The sequence below is a fragment of the Dryobates pubescens genome, chromosome 5 (assembly GCF_014839835.1).
Source record: "Dryobates pubescens isolate bDryPub1 chromosome 5, bDryPub1.pri, whole genome shotgun sequence".
Taxonomy (NCBI): domain Eukaryota; kingdom Metazoa; phylum Chordata; class Aves; order Piciformes; family Picidae; genus Dryobates; species Dryobates pubescens.
In genome coordinates, this window is record NC_071616.1 from 25,263,161 (window position 1) to 25,289,433 (window position 26,273).

At 39.1% G+C, this 26,273-nt stretch overlaps 1 protein-coding gene across 2 annotated transcripts; it reads left to right on the forward strand.

Moving 5' to 3' along the window:
• Positions 1-1,498: 1,498 nt before the first annotated feature.
• WARS1 (tryptophanyl-tRNA synthetase 1) lies at positions 1,499-25,936 on the forward strand. Of its 2 annotated transcripts, none has more exons than XM_009905125.2 (11): positions 1,499-1,620; positions 6,206-6,400; positions 7,482-7,689; positions 13,307-13,415; positions 14,262-14,381; positions 14,893-15,075; positions 16,365-16,465; positions 17,621-17,733; positions 18,744-18,917; positions 23,785-23,925; positions 25,471-25,936. In XM_009905125.2, exons 2-11 carry the CDS (start codon positions 6,287-6,289, stop codon positions 25,627-25,629), a joined length of 1,422 nt encoding a protein of 473 aa, XP_009903427.1. In that variant the 5' UTR covers positions 1,499-1,620; positions 6,206-6,286; the 3' UTR covers positions 25,630-25,936. The 2 variants fall into 2 exon arrangements, with proteins under 2 accessions (XP_009903427.1, XP_054017815.1); XM_054161840.1 differs by having other exon boundaries at positions 1,500-1,633.
• Positions 25,937-26,273: the final 337 nt, after the last annotated feature.

The following is a 26,273-nucleotide window of genomic DNA, read 5'->3' on the forward strand; positions in this document are numbered from 1 at the left end:
CATGTAACCTACAAAAATGTTATATTACAGGTTATGGTCTGTATTCCGCAGCGAAATTTCGAAGCACTGACCCAGAAGATGGGTTCTGATGAAGACATACACACTCATTATCACAGTTTCTTTCCTTAATAAAAGCACGTAGAAGCATCAAGATCTCCCTCTAGAGGACACTTGATCTTTATCTGAAGTTTATGACAGCTGTAAATGTCAGCAACCAAGGGCAAGGATTCTTTTTTAACAGAATAGTACAGCTTCGTTTACTAAAAGGAAATTTCACTTAAATAGTTACAAGATTCAGAAGTACAAGACCATGCCTTTCACACAGCAGGTCAAAGACGTTTCCTGTTAGAAAGAAACCATCCCATTACATTTGCTCAGCATAAATCCATCCCATCACACACATCGCCCATAAGCTTTAGCATTCTTGAAAAAGCAGAGTATCTCTCTCATCTTAAGACTTCTCATTCAATTTCGATTTTTCTGAAGTAACACCACTCCAAAGTTTCTTATGCTGCCTAACATTTAAAAAAAAAAAAAAAAAAAAAAAAAAAAAAAAAAAAAAAAAGGGGGGGAAACCACACCGTACTTTGTTGGAAACGTACTGTAACTAGGTAACATACTGCAACTAGATTATGACTTTATGAATGACATGATTTAGGACGTACTGAACTACCAAGGAAGTTTCTGGAGTTTTATTTTCAGTTTCATATGACTGATTCATCTCAACACATTAAACAGAAGACTGTTAGGTATGGCGCCCACAACCCCCACCACCCGCTAAGTCACCGTAAATGTCAACACGGGTACGACGAGAAAGCCAAAGGCAGCACCCCAGCCAGCCCGCTGTCCTGCCCCACGGCCCAGGTACGGTCAGCAGTGAGGCACGGCCGCCTGTTCGGGGCGTTTCCGCAGCCCCAAGCGGGAAAGAGTAACCGGCAACCCACAGCCAGAGCATCCCCGTCCGAGGCGGCGTGACGGTGGTCTCCGGAGGACCCTGGCAGCGAGGCCGTTTCCTTCTCTGCCCCGGTACCGAAGCCATTACCGTTCCCCATAGACGCGGACTCATCCCCCAACCCCTGGCACCAAAGCCAGTTACGGGGCAACCTCCACCCCGGCGGTACAACTGGCGTCACAGCTCCGGTTCGGTTCTCCCCCATCCCGAGCCTGCCCAGGGCCGACCCCGCCCCGCGGCTACCTGCACCGCACAGCCGCCGCCGGCAGCGCAGTCCGGAACACACTAGCCGGCCCGCAGCGGCTCCGGCTTTAAAAGTGTGTCGGGTGGAAAATAGGTTCCCCGCCCAAGTGGTTCCGCGTGTCAGAGCACTCTGTCAAGGTCTTGTGCTGAGAAAGAAACAGGTCAATCCGAGGCTCTCTGGCCGCGTAGGAGCCCTTCTTCTGTCGCTGTGGTCTATGTGGAGGGCGGTTCGTCTGGCTGGTGACTGTAGTGGAAGAAAGGACAAGGAGAAGCAAAGGTTCCGAGGGTATGCGTTTCCCAGCCGAGAGTCGTGAGTGACGTACCGGTTGGGGGCTGATGCAATGTCAGTGACAGAGGAGTGAGACGAGCTCTGTCGAGCCGGACAGGTCCGGTCGGAGGCGACCCGGGTCGTGAATGGGGCCTTGGTGAGAGATCCGGGTGGGTGGCAGGAGGGTTCGTGGGGTGGTTATTGCTGCCCCTGTGGCTAATACGGGATGCTGGGAGTGTGGGGTGGGGGGGTCTCTGCTGGGCACCTCTGCTGGGCACGTTTCCTTCCTCCCTCGATGCGCTTGGAAGGATTTTTATTCCACTCCTTGCGGGGGCCGCAGCCCCCGTGGCTGCCTTACCAAAGCATCTGGACGAAAAGACCTTTACAATGGAAAGGGGAAGGTGGTTGCCTCCTGCTCGCTGGAAAATGCGGCCCAGCGAGGGCAAAGCTGTCGAGTGCCTTTGCTTAGCTTGGGCGAAGGTGGTAAGGGAAGTGTTGCAGACCTCCAGGGTTATAAACGTCCGTTTACGGGTTAATTTTGTACACAATCCTTCATGCACAAGAGCTTAGCTCTTAGCAGCTGTAGTATAGTAAAGATTCGTATTGCACTTTCTTTAGAAGTGGTCTTATTATCATCTCGAGGAATCATCTTGCACACTTTAATTGTATTCTCATACATAAATTGATTATTACTGTTACCAGGAAGGTAGATCTACTATAAAATGTAGTCCATGTTGGAATACTTCTTAAGGCATGTTTCACACATCTGTGTGCATACTAACTGCTTTAAAATATACTTTTCTTTTGTCAATTTTGTTTCCAGGAGGCAAAACCCTTTTCAGGAACATAAGTACTGTCAGACTTGCATTCACATTCGTTCATTATTTAATGAAAAAAAATTCAAGTCCTCTATGTTACTGTCATCTCTGAAAGTCTTGATCAAACTTCAGGCCATGTTTGGCCACAAAAGAGCTCTTTAAATAATGTTCTTTGGTTCTCAGGTCTCCAATTTACCAAACCAGATAGCAGACAGTGAGAATTATCATAGATCTGTGGTTGCCATCCAGTTGGTATTCTGATACCTATCCCAAGGATTATTTCTGACCTTTGTCTCATGACTATTGAATATTCTGAACCAGTCACTAGGAATACCCGTTATGAGTTACCCTGCATTGTGTGGACAGAAAAGGCACACAGTTCTTGGATTTCAAGTTCACACCATGAAACTAGGCTTTCAGGCTCATCTTAGACTCTGGTCCTAAATATCCTGATAGTCCATTTTCAAGTATCATTCCTACGCATGTTTTTTTCCCTTAAATGTATTTGTATATGATGTCTAATGTACCTGTTAGTTTTGATAATATCAATGAAAAAAACATGAGAAAATGTCTGATAAAATGGTGAATATCCAGACATTCTTTTTTAATGGTTCACAATTGCATTTATGAATTTCAAAAGGCAAGCAATCTGTGTTGCATATTACTGAATCCTGGCTTGAGTTCTACCCAGCACTCAGGTAAATAGGGATAAGTTTTAGGTAACATTTATTATCTTTGCATTCTGTAATCATAATGTCCTCATCTCTTGTTGCAGTGATTAGATCAGTTTTTCAGTCTGAATGAAAATGCACCTTCATTTGAGATTCTTTGCTCAGCTCAAATCTATAATATTGCAAACTTTCTAAAGAGTCTTTGTTATACCGCACTCCAGTATACATTCTCAGTTGCAGCTGTGTCATTTCAGCCTTTCTGAATGGAAGCAATCTATGAGTAAGAATGTATTTTCAGGAATTACATTAAAACACCAGTTTGTTATACACCAAGGGATGATTCTTCTTTTTTTATTTTGTAAGATTTGAAGCCAGTAAGTGTAATTGACATATTTTTGCAGAAAGGATGTGTTCTAATCTTCATTAACATTTTCTCATATGAATTTGCTCTATGTACTTTCTTTGCCAGTTAAGTATTTTGTGCCCATGAGAAAACACTGGTACCTGAATAAAAGAATATAAGTAAATTGTAGCAATACATCAGAGACTTGTTTGATATACTTCAAATTGCCTCTTAAAAATAACACTGTCAAACTGTAAATAATCACTATTAAGTGTTACTGATAATACATCAATTGGTCTTATTTTAGTCAATTATTAATCTAAGTGTGATACCAATGTTAATAGGCTAAGCAAATTCAATTTGACCTCTCAGGTTTTTCAGGGTATTCAACTGAAGCTGAGATCTGGGAATATTGCAGCTGTCTGACAAACATAGCCTTAATGATAGGTATGTTTTGGTAGCCAGCAAGTTACCAAATCGACCTTCTTAAGTTTTCTAGGCCGGGTGAAGGCTTTTACAGTCGCAGTTCAAATACATACTGCATAAACATAGCCAAGGTTGCAATTAGGCTGATCAGTTTGTAGAAGGAAAGGTTTGAAATACTGGTGAACAATAAATGCAAATTTTACATGCTTTTGTTACTTCTTAAATCTTTAATTCTGGAAGAAGGGAGCCAAATGAACTTGTAGTTTTATTAACAGCTTTTGCTATTCACTTTCATATCTTGTATTCATGCTTTGTGCATAGCACTGCATCAATAGCATGTTAAGGAATATGTCCAGAGAGACACAATCCTTTGCAGTTCAGTAGAACTTTACATGGGCACAGAGTGCTTCCTTTGTGAGCATGGGCACAGCACAACAGAGAATGCTTAGGGTGGATCCTGTGTTTCCAACACATCATTGTTTGCAACTCTATGATTTACTCTTTTGGCTTGCATTGCGTTTGTCACTCACACCTGAATATAGTGCATGTGAAGTAAGCTGCAATTTAGTATTTGAGATGACATCACTTTTCTCAAATAAAAACAGCTGTACAATAGCTTGGGTGATTGCATAAACTGACCACATCAGATTGTGAAGCAGCACTTCACAGCCCTGGCCAAACTGCAGTGATAGTTTTCATGAAAAACTTACTTTTCCCTCAGTTAATTTATGTCATTAGGATCTGCACTGTTGCCTCATTTTAACAACCTCAGATTTTATGAAATTCTTTTATAATTCTCTATATGCTTCTCTGTGTACCTTATTATTGTTCATTTTTCAAATGAATTTTTGAAAATAAAGTTTTCTTAAGGAATTCTGCCTTTGCAGTTGAAATGAGTTTTCACTCGTGTCAGGTTGATAACAGAGTCACTGGATTTCTTAGACATAAATGAACCTAATTTTAGATCAGAGATTATCTGAAAACAACGTATCAAGTACTTTTAGAAAAAATAGAGAAAGAGATTGCATGGTTCTTAGAGTGTATGGAGGATAGCTTCTTATCCCAGCTGCTGAGTGAGCCTACCAGGGGTAAGGCCTTGCTTGACCTTCTTTTTACAAACAGAGAAGGGCTGGTGGGAGATATGGTGGTTTGAGGCTGCCTGGGGTCCAGTGACCATGAGATAATTGAGTTTTCAATATGCAGTCAAGCTAAGAGGCTGGATGTTAGGAAGAAGTTCTTCATAGAAAGAGTGATTGGCCATTGGAATGGGCTGCCCAGGGAGGTGGTGGAGTCACCATCACTGGAGGTGTTTAGGAAGAGACTGGATGGGGCACTTGGTGCCATGGTTTAGTTGATAAGATGGTGTTGGGTGATAGGTTGGTGATCTCGAAAGTCTTTTCCAACCTGGTCTGGTCTATTCTATTCTATTCTATACCATGAATTGCTGTGCCAGGTTTATGAGAAGCATATGTAGTAAAGCATGAGTTAATGCAACATAATTCATGTTACAGGAGTTTCCTGTCATGGAAATTAGGAAGATGTGTTTGATCACAGTTACAATTAAGTACAGCAGAGTTTATTTATAACATTTTAGCTTATAGCTGATGAGACAAAGATCAAGATCTTTCTGATGTGGAGTAAAAATTATCAATAACAAAACCTGGATACTTAACATATTAACAGCTTTATTTAACTTTCTGTGTTAGTGTACTGTAAACTATGCATTGTATTTTTCCTGAGTCTCAGTTGCTGTTAATTAATAAACCACTAAGACATTTTTATATGATGCTACTGTTAATAAATACAATGCAATAGGCGTTGCTGTGGAAGAGAAGCCCATTTGTGGAAGCATGGGTGTGCTATGTGTTACAAAGCTCCAGTAATCAAGGTGTATTTCAGGCATAGGAAGACTACTTTGTTCTTACTCTCAGCTATTTCATCATTTTAAGCCATTTCCTAGGATTATTTTCTTATGTACTGCTATGAAACAAACAGTTCCTTAAATTACAGCCTATTGTTTACCCAGTGATTGCTCTCTAGACAGCAGCATTTCTCACTAGTTATTGGCATGTTTTGTAACCTCTGGATCAAAGTAGTAACAAAGATGACTAAGCTTTTCTCTTGTATATCTTTGGGTTTATAAAACTAATCATGAATCTGATAATCCCTACCTGCACTTCTGAGATGTTCTGAATTGTATGTATATTTAATTACATCTACCTTTGTCAAAAAATTGACTCCTAAAAGGTGTTCTAGTATTAGGTATGTAGACAAACAACATTAAGAGTGTTTCCTAAATTTATTTGATCCTCTTGTCAGTTCATTTCTGTATGAAACTGAAGCTCATTGTATTAATGTCTCCACATTAATCTGATATGAATAGAATTAGGTAGGGGGTCATTACTGTTTTTGTATTCTTACTCTGCTCATCTGATATTCAAGATACATGCAAAATAATGAAATGTACTGTTTTTTGCTCTACAGTTCTTGTGGTTGCTGCTGTTTTGAATCTACAAGCCAAAGACTTTACATCTAGTTGAACTGTAAATAAACAGATCTGGCAGAATGGCTGATAGTCCAAACTGTGACTTGAAATCTCTGAGTCCACTTCAGCTGTTTGAAAGGGTAACTGAACAAGGGGAGAAAGTGAGAGCATTGAAAGCAGGAAAAGCACCAAAGGTATTTCCATTTCATATTTTGAACCCATTGCTTTTTGACTTAGGTCTGTTTTAAAGAGTGTTGAAGAATATGATTCATCTGAGATCTATTTTTTATTGCAGTAAGAAAAAAAAATCTTGTTAAGAAGTATTTATGTCCATTTGTAAATTGTGGACATACATGGAGCAAGGTAGTCACTAGCAAGAGCAAAGTTGTTACTCCTGAAGAACAGAAGGTCATAGAAGTGTTTGGAAATGTACTTCAGCAAGTTGCCTTAATATGTGACAAGATGCAAAATATTTGATTTTCAAACTTACGTTCTTCCCTGGGTTTAGTTGCTTCATTAAAATATTTTTCTACATGCATTATTGCATGCATTAGCAAACATTGTCTTCCTGTAACTGTACTAATAGGGCCTGCTTAATCTACCTTAAGTAATCCAGTAATTTGCCTTTAAAGTTCCCTATTCTGTCATTGCTATTTTGGCAGAGTTTTAATGTGAGTTCTCTTCGTGTATTGCCTGTGGGAGTAAACCTTGAAAACTGGGAGCTGAATTAAGTGTTGATCTATTTATTGCTTGCATGAGATGTTACAGTAGCTTTGTACTGAAAAGGTCCTAAGCATAAAAGTTATAAAATACTTTTTATTCTAATTTGTCTTGAAGTCTATCCATTAATTGTAATGAATAAAATGAAATTACTTTACAGTGCTTCTAGTGGTTCACCTTAAAGTAAACTAGAGAACTTATATTACATTTATATATCTTAGAAATTTGTGCTTAAAATGTTAATCTTGTTATACCTCTGAAAAGCAGGCAAGCATATTTTTTCCTCAGGCAGAAATTGAAAAGTGAGACAGAGGTGCTTTAAATATCTTGGCAATGGTGATGCCCTAAATTCTGCTGATTCGAAGAGTGTTACCTGCTGTTTGTTTTTCCTTCACCTTTGGAAGTGATGCTGCAAAATTGTAAACTCTAAGCTTTTGTTTATAAACAATGCAATTCAAGTCAAAGCTCAGATGCAGAATTTTGAAAGGTTAAGACATTAATGTAATTGCCTGTCTTAAGTATGCAAAGTCAAACAGGTTTTTTGCCTTTATTCAGGATGAAATCGATGCAGCAGTGAGGATGCTACTATCATTAAAACTGTCATATAAAGCAACAACTGGACAAGACTATCAGGCAGGCTTGCCTCCAAAGGATCTTGTGTTAATAAATAATGGTACAAATAAAGAAGAGGATGAGGATTTTGTGGACCCCTGGACTGTGCAGACATCAAATGCTAAAGGCGTGGATTATGCCAAACTTATAGGTATAACTCTTTCTTCACCGCTACTAACGAATTTATGTAAAGTGATCCTAATGACAACAGAAACAGCAAAGCATCACAACAAACCCTGATCAAAACCCATCATAGGTAACATTTAATTTATGTCTACTCACAGCATTCATGTGGCAAAAGTATTGAAAATGCTCTAGACTGACATTTCCTATGGAAGACTTAAATATTAGACAGAGGTGTTATAAAACTTGCAAAATTTTGTAACTTAAGAGACAGGTTTGGTTAATTTCCTTATTTGTTTTGCAGTCCACTGTATTAATAGCTTGTTTGAGTCTAGCATAGAAACAGATAGAACTCTTCAGTAATTTTCACTATGCTTGCTTGCCTTTTTTTTTTTTTTTTCCATTATTTTAAATCTTCATTTCATATACAGCCCCTCGGGTTTTGATTGCTGGGTTCTGCTTTGTAAATTGTTTCTCATGACAGAGCACACAGGCTCATGTGGCAATAGCTATTATTTGCTTCTGGGAGCTCATGTGCTGTTGTCAGTATTCATTTAGCTCTGCAATGTTGTTGTAAGTCCATGTTAGATGTATATGTGTGTGCATGTTGGCTTAGTCTACAGAAAGTAGTAGGAGACAGAAAATGTATAAAAAAATTATATATCAGTAGGGGGAAAATCAAAAAGGTGATTATTAGAATTTAGAACAAGATCTCTCATGATCTTATTACTTGTGTAGGAGGTATGGAGAAGGATTTGTGATCTTTTGGGGGTTTCTAATTATTGTAGAAATGTTGGAAGAGTACAATACTTATGCTGACACAATCTTAAGGTCTTTTTGAGAGTGACTAGCATGACTTCACTGTAAATCAACTCTCTACAGCCATGTTAAAGCCCAAAAGCAATGTCTTTTTTTTTTTTTTCCCCAGTAGCTGTGTATGTGTGTGTATAGCCTTTTGATCTACCCTAGAGTGGTGGTTTAGCTTAGAGGGTTTTTACTTATTTGCATTACTAGCAGATTGGGGAATTTAGTGGACAAGTCATATTTCATAGAAGAATGCTAGCCTAGCCACTTTAGGAAGTGAAACAGCTGCTGTTTGCTATTGATAAACTTCATCCTCTTCCTCCCATTTTAAAAAAGAGGAATAAAAAGTCTTGTCCAAGAACATGACATCTGATAACTTTTACCGCAGGGGAAAAATTTTATGCCACCTATAATTTGTTTATAGACAGAGAAAGTTGCCAGTGGGCTTGTGTTTACTCAAACACAGAAGAAATGAAAGCACTAGGAGCATTATGTAATTAAAACGGATGTTATTCTCAAATGGTTGTCCTAGATGTGCACTTCAATGTATGCTTACGCAACAAAACAGTCTGAAGGTACTCTGGGAAGAAAAATTACTTTAGCTAAGCACTAGGCATGTACATCCCTTGCATTTTTTTTTTTCCAGCAAAGGGCAGAGGGATGTGTGAAAAGGAGCTGTGTATGTTAACCATGATGATAATTCAGTGAGATGAATATTGCAAGTGATACAAAATGGTTTTACATGTTGGAGATTTTTGAAGATCATCTAGTCAACTCCCCTCCTCAAAGCAGAGTCAACTAGAGCAGTTTGCTCAGGACCTTGTCCAATAGGATTTTATCTCAAGGATGGAAATTCCATGACCTTCCTGGTCAACCTGTTTGAATATTTGGCCATGTGCTCAATATGAAGGGTTTTTTATATGTTTAAGTAGAATTTGCTTTGTTTCAAGTTGGGCCCATTGCCCCTTGTCCTTTCACTGGGCATCGCTGAGAAAGGTCTGGTGCTGTTCTTTCTTCCTCTGCACCTCTTCTAGTTGCATATTTGTGCACATTGGTTAGGATCCCTCCTGAGCCTTCTCTTTACTGGATTGATTTTTAGTATGTCCATGTCCTTATACCGCAGCCCAGAACTGGAGTCAGTGTTCCAGATGTATCTCATGAATGCTGAGAAGAAGGATCACTTCCGTTAACACACTGGCAGCACTGTTCCTAATGCAGCCTGTAAGGCCTTTGACTTTGCAATGCTGAAGAAGCCTACTAATGGCTTGTGTTCAATACTTATCTAACAGGAGTCTAGAACCCCAAGGTCCTTCTCTGCTAAGCTGCTTTCTAGATAGTTAGACCTCTGCCTGTACTAGTGTATGGAGTTATTCTGCCCTAAATTCAGGACTTTGCACTTGTTGAACTTCCTGAGATTCTTGTCAGCCTGCTGAGGTCCCTCTGTATGGCAACACAACCATTGATTGTATCATCTGCCTCTTTAAGTATTGTTTCATCTGTGAACTTGAAGAGGGTGTACACGGTCCCATCATCCACATCATTAATGAAAATGTTAAACCCTATTAGCCCCAGTATCAATCCACTGGTGTATACAATGTTGGGGTCCAGCTGAACTCTGTGAAGCTGGTCACAACCCTTTGAGCCAAATTCAGCCATTGTATATTCTGGACTTCATGGTTATCTACAAGAATGAAATGAGAGATGGTGATATAAAAGCCTTACTGAAGTTGAGATAAATATCCACTGTTCTTGCCTCATCTACTATGCCAGTCAAGTCAGACTATTAACTTGGTCTGGTATGTTTTCCCATTCATAAATCCATGCTGACTACTCCCATTCACCTTCAGATATGTAATAATATTTGGGAATAGTTTCATGGATTTGTTTTCTCCATCACATGCCTGGAAAGTGAGGTGAGGCTGGTCAGCCTGTAGTTCCGCAGTTCCTTCTCATCTCTTGTCATTCTGTAAGGAGTGGCTTTTGCATTTTTCCAGCCCCTAGACACCTCTCCCTATTGCCATGGCTGCTTAAAGCTTAATGAGACTGGCCTGGTCACTAAAGCTGCTGTATAAAAAGTATTAGGTTGTTAATTTTCTGTATACAAATCTAACACAGTAGTGGCAAAGAGGAAAAGTAATAAATTTGGAGCAAATGGAGATGTGCTTTTGTAAGTGGCAGCTCTCAGGATTTCTTATGTATGAGTCAAAAGCTGTCTCTCAGTAAAAGCTTGAACACTGGAGATCAAAAGCATGCTAGGAATCTTTTAAAAGCTTGTTAAGGAGTGGAGACTGTGTCCTTGTCAGAAGCTGTTCTGGAAGGGAAATTCTTTGTAGATAGCCTGAAATGTTTCTAACATCCTCATAAAAGGAATAAGAGGAAATAAGTAGTAAAAAAATGACCATTTTTAACAGAAAATATGAGGATGGGCAAAGAAAAGGAATTTGTACAGTCTGTGAATGTTTAATAAAGGTAGTTAGGTATTTCTAATGAGGTGTTCAGAGAGCTTTTAGTCACTTTCTATCACATTATACAAATATTTCTAGGATGGCTAGCCCTAGTTAGTCTGGGGCATTCTCATGTTTTCTATTTCTGTGGGATTGGCCTCTTACCATTTGCTATGCTTCTGCTGAATCAAACATTTTTCACATTTATTTGGTCTCTTTAGAATTTGTCCAGATTACAACTACTTTGCCATTTTGCAATGCATTTTGTTTGCTAGGAAGACATTCACCAGCTAATTCATCTGTGCTTAGGACAAACAGATGGGATAGTACTAGGAAACTTGAATAGCACTGGAACAGATTGTCCCAGGAAGTCATGGATGCCCCCTCCCTGGAGGTGCTCAGGCCCAGGTTGGATAAGGCCTTGAACAACCTGGTATAGTGGAAGGTGTCCCTGCCCATGGCAGGGGATTGGAGCTAGATGATCTTTAAGGTCTCTTCCAACCCAAACCATTCCATGAATCTATGAAAGCATATAGATTAAAGTGGTGGTGGCTGAATCATGTACCAGCATTTGTCTTTCCTAGTGTAATTTGTTCTAATGGATCAGTGGATGGGCCCCATACTTCCGCTGTATGCTACCCTGCTTAGTTCACCTGCTGTAAACACAAACTTGTTTTGTATAATGGTACAGGCTGAAAGGTGAAGGGTTTGAAAAGCAGCTCTGCAGAGAAGGAATTGGAGGTACCAGTGAATGAAAAGCTGGGCATGAGCTGGAGATATGCACAAACAGCCCAGAAATCCAACCATATTGTGGGCTCCATCAAAAGAAATGTAACCAGGAGGTCAACAGAGGTGATTCTGCCCCTCTACCCCACTCTGATGAGACCTTACCTAGGGTACTGTATGCAGCAGTTCTCCAATATTGGAGTCGTAAGTACAGGAAAGACATGGACTTGTATGAGCAGGTCCAGAGGACACCACAAAACTGATCATATGGCTGGAACACCTCTCCTATGAGGAAAGGCTGAAGGAGTGGGGGCTGTTGCTCAGCCTGGAAAAGAAAAGGCTCCAGGGGGGTCCTTTATTACTGTCTTTCAATAATTAAAAGGGAGCAGACATTTTAGCAAGGCCTCTTGTGACAGGACAAGGGGTAATGGTTTTAAGCTAAAAAAGGGTAGGTTCAGAGTAGATATAAGGAAGATGCTTTTTATGATGGGAGTAGTGAAACACTGAAACATGTTGCCCAGAGAGGTAATAAATGCCCTATCACTGAAAACATTCAAAGTTAGGATGGATGGGGCTCTGAGCAACCGCATCCAGTTGAAGGTTTCCCTGTTTACTGCAGGGAAGTTGGACTAGATGACCTTTGAAGGTCCAACCCAAACCATTCTGTGATTCTCTATTATACCTTGGTTTTCCTCCCATTTAGTAATTAATTCCTGCTAACTTCAGGTTTAATGACTGTATAAAAAGCCTTTTAGTAATGCTGTGAATAACCAGAAATTCTAGAAGAAAATTAGATGGCTATAGAGAGCCGAACAGCAGAAATGCTTATCTCCAAGATGATGCTCAAATTGCAAGTTGTTCTCCTGATGAGTAGAGTGAAATAAGTAGATTCTTTAGAGGAATGAAGCATAGATTCTTCTGTAGATTTTTTTTCAATCACATCCAAATCGTGGAGTATTTACCTGCTTATTAGCATCCAAGAATTGGGACTGGAGTATAGGAAGCTTTACTGAAGAAATAAGACTTCTCCAGTTGAGTTTTATTTGGAATATGAAGAAACGTTTCTGTTTCCCTGTAATCAAACCTTTTTGAATGAAATGACTACGTCTGTAAATGTTGGGAGTTTAACCTCATTTCCTAGGCAGCCAAGTAACTTACTTGATTGCCATGAAGGGTATTAGGCATTACATTTTCAAGCCTCTTGAGGGGAGTAATGTCTGTAATCACATCCATGTAAAATACGAATTAAGTTTGCAGAAGCGTATTTGAATTGGAAGGTGAAAAAATGTGATTCAAGGTCAGAAAATTTAGACATCAAGAGAGGAGCTTTCAGAGCCTTAGAGCCATTTTTGTCATATGGCCAAGTTATTTGCACATTTCTCTGGAGTGTTTTTTGTTCTGAATAACTATATTTCTGCTGCTAGGAGACTGCAGGTATAGTCAGTCGTGGATGGAGCAATGCTCCATGTTGTGAGTAGACTTGGTCTGCTCGCATAGTGTTCGTACTGGAGATGATGTTGCAACTTGTGGCAAGAATCAGGAAAATCTGGCCATTTAATGTGAGGCTTGAAGAAGGAAATATCCTCTACAATGTAGTACATTCTTGGTAATCCAAGATCTGCTTGTATCAATGCTTGTTTTTGTCTGTTTGTTTTCATTTTATGATCACAGTTCGGTTTGGCAGCAGTAAAATTGACACCGACCTCATCAATCGAATAGAAAGAGCTACTGGGCAAAAACCTCACCGCTTTCTACGTAGAGGGATCTTTTTTTCTCACAGGTGAGCTTTTCTTGTTTTAAAATTCAAGAAGGCCCTTTTAGATAGACTTTCTGTGAGCACTATTGGAAGAAACCTAAAACTAGTAAAAGGCCATGGTCTTTTATACCAAGGTAATCCAACTGCCTGATTTGAAATGAACAGCTGCTGCAGATTTTCCTTGGCAACATTTGAAACACTTGGGTATATCAGCTTCTGATACGTCCTCATTAATACTAGACTGAAGAAATGTGGACAGAATCTTCACTTTGTACAGGTTCCATTTTGACTCTGTGTTAGCAGCCAGGCAAAGGCATTGGTGCAGAAGACAATTCCAGGGCTCATATGCCAGCACTGCTGGTTTCAGCAAGGGTCCATGTGTGCTGTGGACCTCTGCATTTGCAGTGCTATGTGAAAAAAGGCCTGGGAAATAATCTTAAGCACCAGCCTGCCAATCATCTACACTGTTTAATTGTTAGCATTCATGGGCTTTTGGGCTATGGCAACTAGTACATTTCAAACAAATGCCTGAGTATTATTTAAGGCATTAACTTCCACCATAGACCATTCCAAGCTGATTGTTTCAACCTATTTAGGAAATGATTCCCAACTCTGTTTTACTGGGCCTTAGAAAATTTTTCCTAATGAGTAATTTTAAGAGTTGCACATATTTTAATTTAATTTTTCAGTATTTTTTTTAATTGAGGAGTTTTCTTCTGAAAAAGACAATACTTTTTAAAAGTGCAGCAAAACCTTTTTCTTTCTAGGGCACTTAGCATACCATATTTTTAAATGCATTTGGCTTTAAAACCACTCAAACTTTGAATAGAAATTTTGACTATGGATGTTTCTTCCTGTTTTTTTCTTTAGAGATATGGACCAAATCCTTGATGCTTATGAAAATAAGAAGTCCTTTTACCTTTATACAGGCAGAGGGCCATCCTCCCAGGCAATGCATGTCGGTCATCTTATCCAATTTATCTTTGCAAAGTAAGTTATTTCTGCTATTTATATTAATCAAAACATTTTCTAAGGAAGTCATGAATGTAGTTTATGGAACTGCCAAAATGATACATTGCAAGGAGTTCTGTGTAGTTGGGGTGGATATTAATGAACTTAATGCAGTCAAGTTTAATGAACTTTAGTGCAAAGTGATCATAATCCTTGCATCACCATAAAGCCTTCTTTCTCGCACTGTGGCACTCCTTAGAACTTGGGTTCAATAAATAAGTTTGCAATGAGACTCAGTAACTCTATAATGCAGTGCCTGCAGCAGCAGGACACAGATGTCTGGCTCAAAGACCTAAAAGTCTCTTTGAATTCTGTTCTCATTGCAAATAATGATTATGTGTACAGGAAAGGATAAATGTGAGCCTTTTTTCCAGGTAAAATGAGAAGCAGACCTCTTTATATAGTTTTGTTTAGATATATATAATTATTTTGACTGCTTGACTTACAGCTTCATTTTAATTGTGAGATAAAATCTTTCTACTTTTATTAGGTGGCTGCAAGAAGTATTTGATGTTCCTTTAGTTATACAGTTAACTGATGATGAGAAGTACCTTTGGAAGGACCTAACAACTGAGAAGGCATATGAGTATGCTCGAGAAAATGCTAAAGACATCATTGCATGTGGCTTTGACATCAATAAAACCTTTATATTTTCTGATTTAGACTATTTAGGGTAAGTATTAATTTCTTTAGGGCACTGTAATGAAAAAAAAAAAGTGTCTGTGTTTTCTCTCCAGCTTTTGACATCCAAGAATATTGTAATAAAGGTATCTGAATTTGAAAGTCTCAAGACAAGTTTTGCAACACTTTGGACAAACTTATTAATTTTTCTGTTCTGTGTAATGTTTTGTATATATACTGTTGTCGTTCCCCTGTATAACATGTGAACAAATAATGTGTGCAATGCTTAAATTGAAATTATGAAAAGTATCTTAAGCCAGCTAGATCATAAAAATACTTACATTTCCAAGAAGCTTTCAGATTGATTTCAGATGGTATCAAAAGCTTTGAGATGTGTTTAGTCCCCATCTTCATTAACAAAAGATTTGCAAAACATTTTTGCAACTTAGTGTGGTCAATTAATTTAATAATACAGCATGGAAGATTATTATCTGAACTTGGAGTAAAGTTTAAAGAAGATTCAAGAAAAAGAAACTGCTATTGGAAATGCCTTCTCAGAAGGAAGAAGGTTATGGCAGAGTTCAGAACTGAAGTTGGGTTTGTGCCTACATGGAATGGCATCTCTTCCAAGTGGGGTGATAAGCCTCCTTAAAGATTTGGATGAGAGAATTTGTATTTTAGAGACTAACTGTATAATGTACAGCTCACAGAAGGTGGAGCAGTTTTTCCTCTTTTCGCTCCTCTGACTTACCTGCCTTAGAAAAGTTGCCTTAACACGGATCTGACCTGTGGTTGAACAAGGGCAGGTCAGAACTGCAGTTTCCTTTTCTTTGTCAAAAATACAAAAGGCAACAAAAATACAAAAGGAAGTTGCTGTGCTATTTTATTTGGAAATGTTGTTACTGTATTTGATGACAGAAAAAGCCCAGCCAGGGAACTCAGCCTGTAAAAAATGAGAATTTGGAGATCTAAGCTTCTATTCCTTTGGTGAACCACAGTGTCCTATATGGGATACACACTGGAGATACCAAGCAACACAGAAGATGTGATTTATTCAGGTTGTGCCTGACTTCACAGAAAAGCATGAGTAAAATTCAGGCTCAATGAGGAATTTTGGCACTATTTACAAATCAAAATGTTTCTGAGTTTAGACTGCTTGCAGTAAATGGTGGGGCGAAGGAAAAATTAATTCAACTTTAAAGGTGTAACATTCTTGTTTGTAAATAATTCTCTAATTATCATTTCAGTGGGCCACATAAAGTCTGAAACACAGAGGTTTAATCAGCTTTTGGAGCACTTTTCTGCTCTTCTCATTTTATTTTTCCACTTTCTTTCTCACAGGACAAGTACTGGATTCTACAAAAACATTGTCAAAGTTCAGAAGCACGTTACTTTTAACCAAGTGAAAGGAATCTTTGGATTTACAGACAGTGATTGCATTGGTATGAAAATAATATGAATTACTAAAAGTGATGCTTGCTTTCACTCACTATGGTGTCATTTAAGTAACAGTTTAAAGAGATTAGTGTCTGACACTCATGAAATGGACAGAAAAAGCAAAAAGATCCCTGCTTTCAGGCTGATTCTAAATGGGTGTTATTGTGGTTCCTTCAGTATAAAGAACACTTTACAGTGCAATATCTAGCGTGCCTTGGTAACAGTGCAGTACAAAACACCAGCAGTGAAGTACCCAGGATAAAGGACTTACTTGTTTGGGTTTTTTCTAAAATTGTGATTACAGTCAGTTGTGCCTCCTAGAAACTTCTGCATCAAATTTATATAAAAGCTTTTCAGAAAAAAAAATATATTAATGCACACACACATGTACATATATGGGGAAAAATGAGTGCTCAAAAGCCTGATAATCAAGGTGCTAGGTGACTCCATTTGCTTAACTGTGATTGCAGGTTTCTGTCCCACTGGACAAAAAAAGATTCTGTGTCAAAGACTGCGTTAAAACTTCAGTGTTCCCAAGTGCTAACATCACTCTTTGACCAGTAACTGGGCCAATGACAGCTTTTCAGCCATCACTGTATAACCAATTAACAGATTCCTACTTCACAGTGCTCTTGTAAAAGTTGTTATTGTGATAATGGCTTCATTACATGTTTGGAAAAATATGCTGTATGCTTTCTCTTCTGAGAGGATTTTGCTTGGGGAAGACACATTTGAGATATTTCATGAGTACAGTATGCATATGGCAGTGATTCTAATATCTTAGAGGGTAGCTTGACTAGTAAGTAGCTCTGTAGTCTCATAAAGAGAAAACAAATTAGCATCTCAGAATGATGATGTAATCAATTGTATTTCTGGGAAGGCAAGATGGTTCAGTGATGAAGAGAGGATGTGCTGGTGAACCTTTTCTGAAACCTTTGTGATCATAGCTTGCCTTTTCTCATTAGTTTCAATGTTGAAGGTTTGTTGACACCTGGGAAGGTAAAGATAAAAAGATAGGGCAACATTTCTTGTTAAATATAGATATTGGTCTTCAACTAAGTATCTGAATGATTCTCTTGTGTGTTTTACATATTTCAAAAAGCTCTGTTTGTCATTGCCTACACAGGCTGATTAGCTTTTACAAACATAATGTTTTCTAGGAAAGATCAGCTTTCCTGCTATTCAAGCTGCCCCATCCTTCAGTTCCTCATTTCCACAGATCTTCAATGGCAAAGAGAACATTCAGTGTCTTATCCCATGTGCTATCGATCAGGTAAGAAAATCACATTACTTAATTTGGCTTTCATGGATTTGTTTTTGTAGCATACCATTCAATCTTCATGATACTATGTAAAAACATCTGTAAAACATTCTTTCAAGCACCTTTGTGGGACACAAACTGGATAAAAGGATGTTGTGCTGTGTCCTGACAAAGGTGAGTGCTTAATCAAACAATTATGTATTCATGCCCATCTTGAACCTGTCTTGCTCTAAACCTAGCTCACAGTGAGCTGACATCTTTGAGAGCAAAGCCAGTAAAATCTTATGCATGAGTATACTGACATGGGGCTAGGAAGAAACTTTTGGGCATCTCCATGGTAACTAGGACAAGTTGTAATGAGCTCTACTTGTAGCACAAGAAATTTATGTTGAACCATAGGGGGAAAACCTTATATCAATATGAATAAGGAAGCACTGAAATATTTTGTCAGAAAGGCTGCAGAACCTTAACAATTTGGATCTATAGGGAGGATGGGAGTGCATCAGCTACAAATCACAGTGGTAGTGTCATTACTTGAAAAAGGTATTGTTCCCAGGAATCAAATTCTTCACTTGCTGAATTTAGCTATTTTAGTCCAAGAGACAGGTAATTGCATCCATCAGCCATTATATTATGTGGTAATATTGTTGCAGTTGATTTAAGTCAGATCATCAGCACAGCACTGCCAGCTCGATCATCGATTTAGTTTAGATTCAGTGCCAGTTGTTAAACAGTTTGGGAGGAAGCTTGCAACTTAGTCTGCATCCATCTTCAGGCATACTAAGTGTAGTTTTCACAACTATTCAAATTCATAAAAATCTTTGTAAATATGCCTATTAATTGAGGGAATCAGAGGGTACAGCAATACTATGGAAATACTTGTTTGTTCCTCTGGATGAACTGAATTGGAAATAGGTTCTGGAACATTTTGTGGCTTGGTTTTTTGGGGTTTATGGTTTTGGGGAATTTTTGAGAGCATGAATGGGTCAGCAGTAATCGGCTTTTAAATCACATTGTTCTAGGATCCTTATTTTAGAATGACCCGGGATGTAGCACCTAGAATTGGACAGCCTAAACCAGCCTTACTGCACTCAGTCTTCTTCCCAGCCCTGCAAGGAGCACAGACAAAGATGAGTGCCAGTGATCCAAACTCCTCCATCTTCCTCACTGATACACCCAAACAAATCAAGACAAAGGTAAGGATCTGCAAAACCTGAGAGTACAAAACTTTATAACAAAAAGGAGTGGTGGTCCTCATGGTTGCAGTGGCAGTTTTAAATGTTTTCTTTAAACAGATCTGCCTCTTTTTCCTATACCTTTCATGGCAAAACTTCTTCAGGAATTGACCAAGCTGTGCATATTTAGCTAGGCTATCAAATACAATTTTTTGCCTTGCTAACTAGTATAATAGTGCAAACATTAGCCAGAATGATGTGCAAAACATCACGTTTGTTTATCCGGTACCTGCAGAGCAGTAGTGTGACAATAGGAGCAGTGGAGACTCATGCTCTAAAAATAAATATTATGTTGCCATAGTTTTGAAATCTGACAGTCCATGATGTAAATCAAATAAACAGCTCTTTCTCTTGACTGCCTCTCAATGCTGGGAGCAGCAAGCATTGCACAGTGTCAGTTACATCATGTCAGACTTTTTGTGCTGCTTGGAGACCTGCTGCTGCCATACACTCCTCCCTACATTTCACAAACAATTGCATAAAATTTCACCTAAGTTTTAGAAGGGGTCTTTTCTCCCATCTCATTGTATTCCTAGTGCCTTTTTGAGCTCAAAGGAAAATCCCTCTTATCCAGTGTCAGATGATTTAATGTTACAGTGTTTAAAAAAAAATAAAAATCAGTGAAGTCAGTGTTTGGAAAAAGATTTATGGGCATAAGCAGACATGAAATAACTCCCTGTCAAAACAGGAAGAAAAGATGTATGTGTTGTTTCTGCTAGGTGGACTTGGATTAATTTTCTTTACGGTTTCCATCTCATAATGATTCATTATCTTATGCAGGAACTGACTAAACAGTACAGTTTTGAAGAACTGGAATTCTTCATGTGTTTGGATTATACAAGTTCCAGTTTATTTTCACAGTTACAGAGTGGCTGTTTAAAAAAAAAAGATCTGTCATTTCAGAAGTAGCAAGTAGCTAGTAATTGCAAAGAGATTCAAGATGTCTTAAGTCTGGTTAATAAGTCCTATTTCTTTAAACTAGTGCTAAAATAATTCTAGCTGCTAGGAATATAAAAGCTATAAAGAAAAAATTCTGAACATAATGTAAAAATGCTGGATAATGGAGGACAAACTGAGATTTATTTCAGCTTCTGAAGCCCATCAGAAACAATTCTTTATAGAAACAGAGCTTGAGTGAAAGATCAAATATTGTTATGACAAATAAATTTCAAAAATGGAGTAGGAAAGGTGACTGCTGGTGATGGATGAAGGTTAAAAATGAAGCACCACTGCTGCTGCAAAAAAAAGCTATTACCATTTACAGCATTTTTCAGATTGCCAGTACATTGCTAAATCATGAGGTTCAAAACATACAGGTAACAGAAGAAGAAAAATTGCTAGATACTAGGAAGGGCTGAGAGGCTTCTGGGAAATCGAAGGAGCTGAATGGCAACATTACAATAAGCTATTTTTTATCTTGCCTATCGGCACCAAACTACCACTCAATTATTTGTTTGGTTTTTCCTAGAAAATGTTTGGGGTTCTTTTTATATTCCAAGTCTACACTAATTCAGGGAAAATACCATTGCATCACTGCAGTAAGTCATTGAAAGCCTCAGTCAACAAGTAGATGCCAGAATATATGAAAACTGAACTTTAATAAAGGAAACATTTTGTATAAAACAGTGTGCCTTCACTTAGCATAATAATAAGACAAACTGCAGAGGTGAGGGACAGAAAAAATGTCATACAAAGATTTTCAAAATGTAGTCTGGAGAGAGATGAAGGGAAAGGGAAGTGCAAAACAATATGTAAAACTTTAGCTTTACGGATACTGAGACAGCTATTCCCGCTGTCCTATAGTGTAACAATAGCTGCAATGTGACAGAAGGCCGGTATTTCCTTACGATGCTCATCAGTGCGTCATTTTTGTAGGTAATTCATTGCCACAAGACATCATCTGTAACATGCTGGTTAGAAAGGTTCAGAAAAGCACTAGACAGTCATACAGACAATAAAAATGTTCAGAAATTGTAAATAAATGACATTTCCTAGATACCAGAACTAAAATGCAATAAAAAAACCCAAAATCTACTTCATATGCTTGTGTGTCTCTTGGCTGTTGATGATATCTGCAAGAGTAAAAGACCCAAATAAAAGTTGAGCTTGTGGCTGGGAACTAGTTTTTTTTCATCTTCCTGGCAATTTATTTTTTTTTTAATTTGTAGAAAGCTTAGGATCTTCTGGGAATTCTACAGGTGTGATTTTGCTGAATAGGCCAGCAGCTTCTGAATTTAGTGGGAATGGGATTAGCAAGTAGATCTATTCACCAGTGCAGTTCATATACCCATAGGAAGCTATGCTAAAAAACAGGGAGGGAGTAAGCACTTACTCCATTTTCAGACTGAACAAATGGAGATTTGTCTAATTTTAGCCATTCTACCCAGAATTTTGTAGTCTTTACCTTTGCCTTCTCTTTTTTCCTGGGAGAAAGAGACTAGATTCTCTCTAGTATTTCTTCAGAATTCTCCATGCCTTCTTCATCTCTTTCAATATTAATTTCTTAATGAATATCTTGTTTGCTCTTACATGAAGTATGGGTTTTAGGAAGGGAGTTGGCAGGACTCATTGACAGGGCTTTACACTAGATTTGAAGGGGGAAGGGGCTGAAACCATTCCCCCCAGACAGGAGTCTGAGGGTGGTAAGCTGGAGTCGGGGTGAAACCAGCAGCCCAGCTGAATTGCATGTACACACTAATGCATGCAGCATGGGTAACAAACAAGAGGAGCTGGAAGCCTTGTTACAGCAGGAAAATTATGATGTAGTTGCCATGACAGAAATGTGGTCTGATGACTCACATGAGTGGAGCACTGTAATTGATGGCTACAGGCTCTTCAGGAGAGCAGGCAAGAGAGAAGGGGTGGAGGGGTGGCCCTGTACATCAGGGAGGCTCTAGATGCCATGGAACTAGAGATTAAGGATGATCAAGTTGAGTGCCTGTGGGTGAGAATTAGAGGGAAGGCCAACAAGGATGACATCTTGGATGGAGTCTGTTATAGACCACCCATCCAGGATGAAGAGGTTGATGATTTTTTTTTATAGGCAGGTAGAGGCTGTCTCAAGATCACCAGACCTTGTTCTCATGGGTGACTTTAAGTTGCCAGATATCTGCTGGGAACTTAACACAGCAGAGAGGAGGCAATCTGGAAGGTTCTTAGAGTGTATGGAGGATAGCTTCTTATCCCAGCTGCTGAGTGAGCCTACCAGGGGTAAGGCCTTGCTTGACCTTCTTTTTACAGAGAAGGGCTGGTGGGAGATGTGGTGGTTGGAGGCTGACTTGGGGTCCAGTGACCATGAGATAATTGAGTTTTCAATATGCAGTCAAGATAAGAGGGGCAGCAACAAAACCTCCACTCTGGACTTCTGGAGGGCGGACTTCAGGTTACTTTAGGAAATAACTCAGAAGGTACCTTGGGAAACAGCCCTTAAAAACAAAGGGGTCCAAGAGGGCTGGACCTACTTCAGGAAAGGAATCTTGAAGGTGCAGGAACAGGCTGTGCAAATGTGCTGGAAGAGGAGTCACTGGGGTAGACGGCTGGATGGGCAATAAGCTTCTGAATAAATTAAAGGGAAAAAAAGAGGGTGCATCATCTTTGGAAGGAAGGAGAGGTAACCCATGAAATGTTTCAGGATGTTGCTAGGTCATGTAGGAAAAAAATTAGAGAGGCAAAAGCCCATTTAGAGCTTAGACTGTCCACTGCTGTGAAGGACAACAAAAAATCCTTCTATAAATATATTAATGGCAAAAGAAGGGGCAAGGACAACCTCCACTCTTTAGTGGACATGAAGATGAGGAAAAAGCAGAAGTACTTAACACCCTCTTTGCCTCACTCTTTAATAACAGGGTAGTCTTCCAGACCGAGGGCTGAGGCCAGAGAGTGGTGGTGAATGGTGCCACATCCAGCTGGCAGCCAGTCACTAGTGGTGTTCCCCAGGGATCAGTGCTGGGCCCCATCCTATTCAATATCTTTATTGATTATCTGGACAAGGGGATTGAGTCAGTCATCAGTAAATTTACAGATGACACCAAGCTGGAGGCAGGTGTTGATCTGTTAGAGGGTAGGAGAGCTCTGCAGAGGGACCTTGACAGACTGGACACATGGATGGAGTCCAATGGCATGAGATTTAACATACCTAAGTGCCGGGTTCTACACATTGGCCACAACCTTACTGCTGTCTACAACTACCTAAAGGGAGGTTGTAGCCAGGAGGGGGTTGGTCTCTTCTCCCAGGCAACCTGTGGCAGAACAAGAGGACACAGTCTCAAGCTACACCAGGGGAGGTTTAGGCTGGAGGTTAGGAAGAAATTCTTCACAGAAAGAGTGATTGGCCATTGGAATGCACTGCCCATGGAGGTGGTGGAGTCACCATCACTGGAGGTGTTTAAAAAGAGACTGGATGAGGCACTTGGTGCCGTGGTTTAGTTGATTAGATGGTGTTGGGTGATAGGTTGGACTCAGCGATCTCAGAGGTCTTTTCCAACCTGGTTAATTCTGTATTCTCTGTTTCCCGTAACCACATATTCTATCCATTAAACAACAGCTTCAGCAAAAAGGACTTTTTTTTTTTTTACTGAATATTGGGTAATTTTTGCTTTATTTTTATTCTGATTATGCAGTCTGAGGAGTGTGAGGCTGGCCACTTTTCCATGCTGGATTCTAATTTTGTGTCTCTGCTTCTGGCCTAAGGCTCTGCATTAACTTGCTCCACTCACCCTCCAGCTAGTTCCTCATATAGAGTGTGGAGGATCGTGATGCACCTTTTTTTACAATATAATAATCAAGAATTTAGTAGAAATTAGACAATAACATTATGATGTTGTTTCAGATTAACAAGCATGCCTTCTCAGGAGGCAGAGATACTATTGAAGAGCACCGGAAGTATGGCGGTAACTGTGATGTTGATGTGTCTTTCATGTACTTGACTTTCTTCCTGGAAGATGATGACAGGCTTGAACAACTGAAGCAAGTAAGTAGCCAAGTTGAAGATAATAATATTATTCATTCATTATCACAAGGAGAAAACTGTAACTAAGTCCTCCTATGAACCTTCCCCAGGAAGGTAATTGTGGTGGTGTGCTCTCCATACACTGCAAGTTTCAGTGTTGAGATCTTTGATTTTTTGCAACATTCTTCTTTCTCACAGACCGATTTATCTCTTCTTTAAAGATAAATAGATAAATAAATAAATGCCTTCATATCTTCATAAATAACTCTGACACTATAGGACAATACTTTCCAAACAAGGTCACCTTAGGGATTAGTGTTTGAATTGTATAATAAGCTCTGCCAGTTTCTTATGTGCAAACAACCTAAATAGTCTGCAAAACTAGAGAAGTTCATGTCTAAAGTTTGTTGGGTTTTGGTATTTTATCACAATAAATATGAGACACTGATTCACTGATCCCAAGCTAAAACTGCTACATAGAAGTTGCATTTTCCTTAAACCTATCTGGCAGAATTCTGTCCTCAGAGGTAGTAGCAAGACATTTCACTTCCTTCAGCTGTATGATTGTCATCAACATTAAGCAGTTTGCATTCCCTGGAAGGCAGTATCTGTACTGTTGACAGTACCCACGTCACATTGTTTTATCAGCTTTTCCCTCCTGGAAACAGCTACCAGGCTTCATGCAAACTATTGTAAATTCCTTAGGGAAATCTGGAGTTCATTTGACATACTGAGCAGTTTTCTGTTAGTCTCTAACCACTGAACAGTAGGATAACTCTGCTACAGAGATCAAATCCTATGGCACTACCCATCAAAAAAAATACAACCACCACTGGAATTACAACAGTTGAGTTCGTTCTTGTTAACAGATTTTACTGTTGCTGAGTATCAACAGCAGTTGCACCTTGAATTGGTATTAGGAATGACTTAATGACAAGGGAAGGTGAGATTATCATGTTTATTGCCATTTCAAACCGTAGTTGAATGGCCCCAGCCATGACTTCTAATCAGGGCTGAACCAGTCAGCTGTAAATCTGTTCTTATAGTTAAAGCATGTTCAGTATCACAGCAACTGAACAGATTACCAGCTGTGAATATGACTGCTAGTGTGAACCCAGATCCTGAATGTCTTTGCTGCAAAAAGGATAATTTAATCACATCACTTCAATCTCTTACCCAAATGCAATGAGAGAAAAATACAAGAATTCGTGCCCCTCATTGCAAAAAAACAGCTTAGGATGACTGTTTATTTTAGCTGGATTCTGGGGAGCAAAATAAACAATTTCCTGCAAATAATTGTGAGGATTTCCAAATTAAGTTCTTGTGAATGTAATCCATACAGCTCATCACATAAGAAATTGCCCAGCTGCCTTAATCTTTTGAAAGGCAAAAAGCAAAATTTTAAGTTACATTTTTCAGAGTGATACCACATGATCTTTTAAGGCATGTGCTTATTTTTAAGACATCCAAATCTGTATTTGCTAGGGGCAGGCTTTTGAAGAAATGCTTGTCACTGAGTCTTTTTCCATGTAGCACCATATTTAGCAATCAACACTTTCTTGACAGGCATACACAAGTGGGGAATTGCTCACGGGTGAGCTGAAGAAAGTTCTTATTGAAACACTGCAGCCCTTGATAGCAGCTCATCAAGAGAGACGGAAGCAGGTCACAGATGAAGTAGTGAAGCAATTCATGACTCCACGGAAGCTAGCTTTTGAGTTTTGAAGAAATGTGTCTGTAACTTAACACTCAGTTAACCAAAACTGAGTAATTGTTGTCTTCTGTTGTATGTCATCACTCCCTAATTATGTACAGCCTGCAATTAGTGCTTTATAAATACTGCGATTAATGAGTTAATTACAATGAACATCAGGAAGGACAAATTACACTGGGACTCCTATCTATTTGAAATCAGAATATACAAGCAAGAATTCTTCTTGCAGAGTAGCATGTCTGTCAGCACAAGACTGTATTTTATTGTATTACATGTTGAAATTATAAATAAAACTTTCATTTTGATGGTGAAGCCTAACTTGTAAATTGTTTTAGATATGTTCATAATAGGTCATATATCAAGCTAATAAATAGTGGTTCCATTAGTTTTGGGGGGGGTTGTCCGGTGTACCACGGTTTACTAGACTGCACGTCCTTTTGGGCTACTGGAAACATGCTGCACACAGGTGCTAAATTTTCAAACAGATTATGCAGTGGCCTAGCCCTGGGATAAACACGGGAAGAATAAATACAGGTTGTGTCCATATGTATGTGCCTTTATATACAGTACTTACACAGTCAATTCCAGTACCTGTTGGTAGTTTGTATCCATGGGAGTTAGCAGTGATTTCGTGCTTTAAGGCAGCATGTCACCC

What these genes read in the sequence shown, in the direction of transcription:
- WARS1 (XM_009905125.2), top strand. Translation starts at nt 6,287, where the DNA reads ATGGCTGATAGTCCAAACTGTGACTTGAAATCTCTGAGTCCACTTCAG. An exon ending in GGGATCTTTTTTTCTCACAG is followed by an intron (nt 13,416 to 14,261) that starts GTGAGCTTTTCT and finishes TTTTTTCTTTAG; the next exon opens with AGATATGGACCAAATCCTTG. An exon ending in GGCTTGAACAACTGAAGCAA is followed by an intron (nt 23,926 to 25,470) that starts GTAAGTAGCCAA and finishes CTTTCTTGACAG; the next exon opens with GCATACACAAGTGGGGAATT.